General features: G+C 55.8%; 1 gene segment (V, D, J or C); it reads right to left on the reverse strand.

The window, feature by feature from the left end:
* Positions 1-2,577: 2,577 nt before the first annotated feature.
* On the reverse strand, positions 2,578-3,149 carry LOC138998144 (probable non-functional immunoglobulin lambda variable 5-48). The segment is given in 2 exon segments: positions 2,578-2,993; positions 3,095-3,149. Coding segments are annotated over 2 exon segments (462 nt in total).
* Positions 3,150-6,000: the final 2,851 nt, after the last annotated feature.

The raw sequence follows: 6,000 nt of genomic DNA on the forward strand, positions 1-6,000 counted from the left end.
ACCTGAGGGGTTTTTGTCTCACTTCCCCACAGGCCTGCAGCACTGTGTGAGTACTAGCAGGACTGTTTTCATAGGACGCGCAGTAATAGTCGGCCTCGTCCTCAGCCTGCAGCCCCGTGATGGTCAGGGAGGCTGAGCTGCCAGACCTGGAGCCAGAGAATCGGTCCGGAATCCCTGTGGGTCGTTTGCTACTCTGATAGATGAGGAGTTTGGGTGTCTTTCCTGGGAGCTGCTGGTACCAGGACACATAGTCACCATACCCAACGTTGGTGCTGCTTCCAGTGCAGGAGATGGTGACCCTCTGGCCCAGGGACCCCGACACTGAGGATGGCTGAGTCAGCACAGACTGGGCCCAGGATCCTGCAAGAGGGGGAGACACAGAGATGGTGAGTCTGGGTCTAGAGACAAGAGGAGGAAGCAGGGCCCATGTGTCTTCCCAAGGCCCCTTTCCCATCCCCTTATCCAGTCACCTGTGCAGTGAGCCAGGAGGGTGAGGAGGAGAGGGGCCCAGGCCATGGTGGAGGTCATCCCTGAGTCCTGCTCCTGAGGCCCCACAGCTGAAGCAGAGCTCCCCACACCTCTCCCTTCCCCTCTTCATAGTCTGCGGGAGGGCGGGTCCTGTTATGCAAATGAGACCCCATCTATCTGATCCCTCCCTGGGCCCTGGGCAGAGCCCTCTGCCTGAGGATGGCCATTGGTGTGGGCTGGGGAGGGGCTGTGTGGGTCCAGGTTTGGGGAAGTCACAGCTGACAGCCCTGAGCAGAGGGTCCTGGGCTTTGTCAGGGGCTGGTCCCAGCTCTGAGCACCCAGATCCTCAGGAGCAAACCCCCAGCGCCCTCTAGTGTCCAGGCCCAGACACACCATTGAGTGACATGGGGACCAGAACCCATGGAGGCCACCTCTGCCTTCCCACTGCTCTGCCCACTGCCCCTGCCCTAGGGCCAGGCCAGGGTCCCCTCTATGGCCTCCCCTCACCTCGGGGCACCTTCAGTCTCTACTCGGCGTCCTCAGGGGGAGTCTGACCACAGCTCCCTGGGCTGGTCTGTGGTCAGGACTCAAGTCGCGGCTCCTGCACCAACTCTTAGACCAGGGTCAGGGCTCAGGTCAGGGCCAGAGCAGGGACAGCCCCGTGGGGGCGCATCCCCTTCTGTGCGGGACTCGGTTCTGTCTTGTGTGGGATTCACTCCTGGTGGCGGGAGGCCTCCTTCCCGTGGACCCAGGGCCCCGAGGAGAAAGGGGCCCTTCCCCAGGGCTGGGCAGGGTGGGGAGGAAGCCCTCGTGGGCTGTCCTCGTCCGGGGTCGGGGGTCACTGTTATTTTCTGTCCATATTTCCTCCTCCTGACACCATCGTTCTCCATGAGCCGTGGGCTGTGGTCACTCCTGGGATCTGTTCTCAACGCACAGTCAGACGCTGGCATTTATCTGAGAGGAAAAGGGGAACATGGGGGACCTGCTTGTCAAAAAAATGTTGACGTTTTCTAATTGCTTTGCTGGGGCTTCTTTAAGACTTTACACTATATTAGTCAGCCCTCAGCCAGCTTCACATACATGTATGTTATTACCTGTGAAAGTCACAATAAGGCTGATTTAAATATTCTAGGATGATGCATATTGGTGGAAACTGTGGGCGGAGGAATTGATGGAAAAGCATTGGTAACGGAACGCCTTCTGCTCCGGGTTGAAAGGTGTGAACCGACGTTTTCTAACATCACTTTACATTTCAGTGGTGAGTTGGGAGCTGTGGGCTGTAGTCGTGTCCTGACGGTTGGAAATACCCAGTCGCTGCCCAGTGACCCCCACGAGGAGTTTCTAGGAGCTTCCATCCGTCCCAGGAACAGAAGCTCCTGCCGCAGTCAGAGCTCCCAGGACACAGCGGTGTCGGCTCCAGGCTTGTCTCTGGGCGGCACAGCCACAGGCGCTGCCCCTGGCGTCCAGCATCCGCAGGAGAGAACGTGTCCCCTCAGGCCCTAGGGGCAGCAGCCAAGGCCCACTGGCCCCAGGCGTTTCTGTCAGAGATTCGGCGTCTGAGTCGTGAAAAAGCACAAAGACAAGAGGGGACCATGTCCCTGTGTCCCAAGCCCCGTGGCCCTGGGTGGGGACAGAATCTCGGCCACAGAACCAGTACCGCCCGGCCGGTGCTGTCCGAGGGGGACTCACACCCAGTGGCCGGCCTCTGCTCCAGCTGGCAGCGGCCCAGGTGGCAGCACTGCTGTTATCTTTGCATTTTGAGGGTTCACTGCTCATGTGTAGAGGAGGTTATCGGTGCGTGTGGGTTTGTATCACGAAATTCAGATTTCAGGGCTCAGACCTGACTCCTCTCTCAGTCCCTGCTGGACCCGGCGCTGAGCTTGGCCTGAATCACCCTGATTTGACCTCCTCAGTGTCTCCCATGGGGCATTGTGATCTCCCAGGAAGGAGTGTTTGTCTCTGAAAACATGAACACAGCAAGGACATGAGAACAATACGTTAACCTGAAAGGTGAGGACAAAGGTGTGACATTGACAAAAGGACTGTCCACCCACAGTCAGGTGCCAGGTGGGGATCTGACAGCACAAGTCCCCGCTGAGCTGCACTTGCTCAGAGCCTCCAGCAGGGGGACAAGGCCAGACCCAGGGAGCAGAGAGGAGGTTTTTGTCCCCCTTCCCTGTGGGTCTGGACCACTGTGGGAGTCTTGGCGTTGCCATCCCATGTGTCACAGTGATAGTCAGCCTCGTCCTCGGGCTGCAGCCCAGCGATGTGCAGAACAGCCGAGTTAGCTGAGGCGTCTTTAGATCCGGAGAAGCGGCTGGGCACGCCGGAGCCCTGGTACTTGTCTGAGTCCGATTTGTAGGACAGCAGGTACCGGGGAGGGCTCCCTGGCTTCTGCTGGTACCAAACCATTCCATAGTCGCCAACATTGAAGCCACTGCTCAGGGTGCAGGTGAGTCTGGCTGTGGCTCCCAGAGATGCAGAGAGGGAGGGCGGCTGAGTCAGCACAGGCTGGGAGAGGGACCCTGCAGACACAGACACTTGTCAGTGATGGGCAGGGACCAGGGGGCATTTCCCAGGAGACTGAGCAGGAAGGGAAGAAGCCTGGTCCCAGGCCTGTCCCTACCTGTGCAGTGAGAGAGGAGCACGAGGAGCAGAGGAATCCAGGCCATGGTGCTCACAGCCCTGAGCCCACAGTGGCGCTGGGCTGCCCAGGCCTCCTTTTCTCCCCCACCCTCTGCCAGAGGAGGGGCTGCCATGCAAATGGGGGTCCCTCCAGGGACTGCCCAGCCCCTCCCTGGGCCCTGGGGCTGGAGCTCAGCTCACACCCCAGACTGAGGGGCATGGAGGTGGGCTCACCCCTTGGGGGCCCTGGAAGGAAGCACCTGCTGGGACCACACAAGGGTCCCTGCTCAGAGGACGCGGCTGCTGCTTTCCCCTCAGGGAGCACAGAGCATGGCCATGGGGCTCCTGTCAGTAAATGGTCCTCACTGAGCAGCTTGCATGAACCTCAGGGCAGTCCCACAGTGCCACCTGCTGGTCACATGTGCAAAAATAAAAAACACTAAGATTTCTAACCCTAATTTAAACACTAGAGGACCAGTGCACGAAATTCATGCACCAGTAGGGCCCCTAGGCCTTGCTGGTGATCAGGGCCGATCAGGTTCCCCGCCTTCCCACCTCCTCCTTCCCTCATTCCCTCAGTGCCCCACCACTGCTCCCTAGCCTTGTTCCACACCGCCCTCTGGTGGTCAGCTCACATCATAGTGAGCAATCGAAATCAGGTCGCCCTCCTGTGGGGGACACTTTGCATAGTAGCCTTTCATATAGATAGATAGATAGATAGATAACAGGCTTACTTTCCCTAGAAGACACAAGTGTGGCTGCATCAATGATGGAATAACTAAGAGACCAATGTTCTTATAAAATAAAAAATGCTGAGGGACGACTTCACAGAATGGGAAAGGCACAGTTTCACAGGCCCTGTCACAGGTGAGCAGATCAAATGGTTCCAATTCATTTTCAAACAAATTTCTCTAAAACATTTAACAAGATGTAACCTGTCCTGGTTGGTTTTAAAGCCGTTATCACAGTGACAAATGCTTCTGGAAATGATAGAAAACCAAAAATGACAGGACAGTCATGCTAGATGTGGACACAGATGTCCTAAGTAACATGTCAGTACAGAGGTTCCAGGTCAGGATGAGCTGATGGGCAATGACCAAGGAGCCAGCAGCCGGCACAGGAACCGCACGTCCTGCTCCCCAGGCTCCTGCAGGGACCAGGACACGCCCAGTGGACACTGCAGACGCCTTGTCACCAGCAGACCTGCATTTACAAGTCTCGGGGTGACCAGCTTGGGGGCCAAGTGAGGAAGCAGAGACCCAGCTTCCGATGGTCACACGGACAATGAGCCTCTCAACCTTTGGGCCACACATTCAGGCAATTTTTGCTGAAACCAATGGAGGCTGGAGGGGGATTAAATCATTCACAGGAGATGGGAGGGCGGTTCTGAGGTAGGAGGAACCCTAACCAGCAGGAAGAAGGGTGCTTCATGTCCTTTAAGATCTAGGTATTAAAAACCTCCAAACCAGCCTTTCTTCTTCTTTAAGATATATGTTTATTGAGTTCAGAGAGAAAGGGAGAAGGAGAGACAGGATATTCAATGAAGAGAGGATCATGGATCAGCTGCCTCTTGCACACACACCCCTGGGGATGGAGCCCACAACCCAGACATGTATCCTGCCTCACCAGGAATTGACCCGTGACCTCCTGGTTCATAGGTTGAAGCTCAACCCCTGGGCCAAGCCAGATGGGTCACTTCGCCTTTTTAAATCGTCCCTACCACTTATGGGAGGACATCCCGCCACTCACAGCTGTCACAGACTCCAGGCACCGACTCCTGCCTGCTCTCAGTCTAAGGCAGTGTTTCTCAACCTTGGCTCACATTACAATCACCTGGGAATCTTGTTAAAATCCTCATTTCTGGGCCTCACCCTCCGAAATTCTATTTCTTTGTTAGTAATGATGAGGCCCAGAAATCAGAATTTTAACAAGATTCCCAGGTGATTCTAATGTGCAGCCAAGGTTGAGAACCACTGGTCTAGGGCAGTGGTTGGCAAACTGCAGCCCCTTGAGCGTGGCTCTTCCACAAAATACCACGTGCGGGCATACACATACAGTGAGATTGAAAATTCGTGGCCACAATCAAGGGGCCAAAGAGCCGCATGTGGATCGAGAGCTGCGGTTTGCCGACCACGAGACAAGGGGGTTAATAAAGCTGCTATAGACTTCCCCGTGCTGGTTTTTTGGAAACAGAAGATTCAGATTTATTGTAATTTATTTTTTAATTGAGATGTAATTGACATTAATTAGTGTCAGGTGTACGACATAATGACGCTGTGAGGTGTAAACTGCAGAACCATCCCAGAATACGTCTCCTTGACCTCAGCCATCAGACCTGCCTACAAGTTTTGCTATTTTTTGTGTTGAGGACACTGAAGATCCAGTCTCTCAGCTGCTTTCACAGACACAGTGTGACAGCGCCCCCTGCCGGGTCCCCATGCTGTCCACACTCCCAGAGCCAGGAAGTCACAGCCAGGAAGTGTCTCCTCCTGGACCCTTCACCCACTTGGACCACCCCCTTCAGCGCCCACCATGGCACCCCCAATCTGCTATAGTGACAGCTGTGAATGGCCGATATTTGTGCTTAAAATCACAGAGCAAATCGAAACCAGACAAATGGCTTAAAGGGAGTAAAGGTGGGAATGGGGGCCCTGCGGGTGGGGAGAGGCCTTCCCTTCCTCCAGGACCCTGAGCCTGGGAAAGCGCTGCTCTGAGTGACATGGAGGCTGGAGTGGAGGGAGGACCATTCACCCCCAGGCAGGGTCCCCGGATGAACCTGGGCCCAGGGCATCATTGAGGGAATAAGCAGAAGCCACAAGTCACTGCCTGAGCTGAGCAGCAGCTGCTGGAGAGCTCACCCCCTTGCAGACCAGAGGGGTTTTGGTCGCACTTCCCCACAGGCCTGCA

Source organism: Myotis yumanensis, unplaced genomic scaffold, assembly GCF_028538775.1.
Source record: "Myotis yumanensis isolate MYYU_CA2020_CCGP unplaced genomic scaffold, mMyoYum1.0.hap1 SCAF_19, whole genome shotgun sequence".
Lineage (NCBI taxonomy): Eukaryota > Metazoa > Chordata > Mammalia > Chiroptera > Vespertilionidae > Myotis > Myotis yumanensis.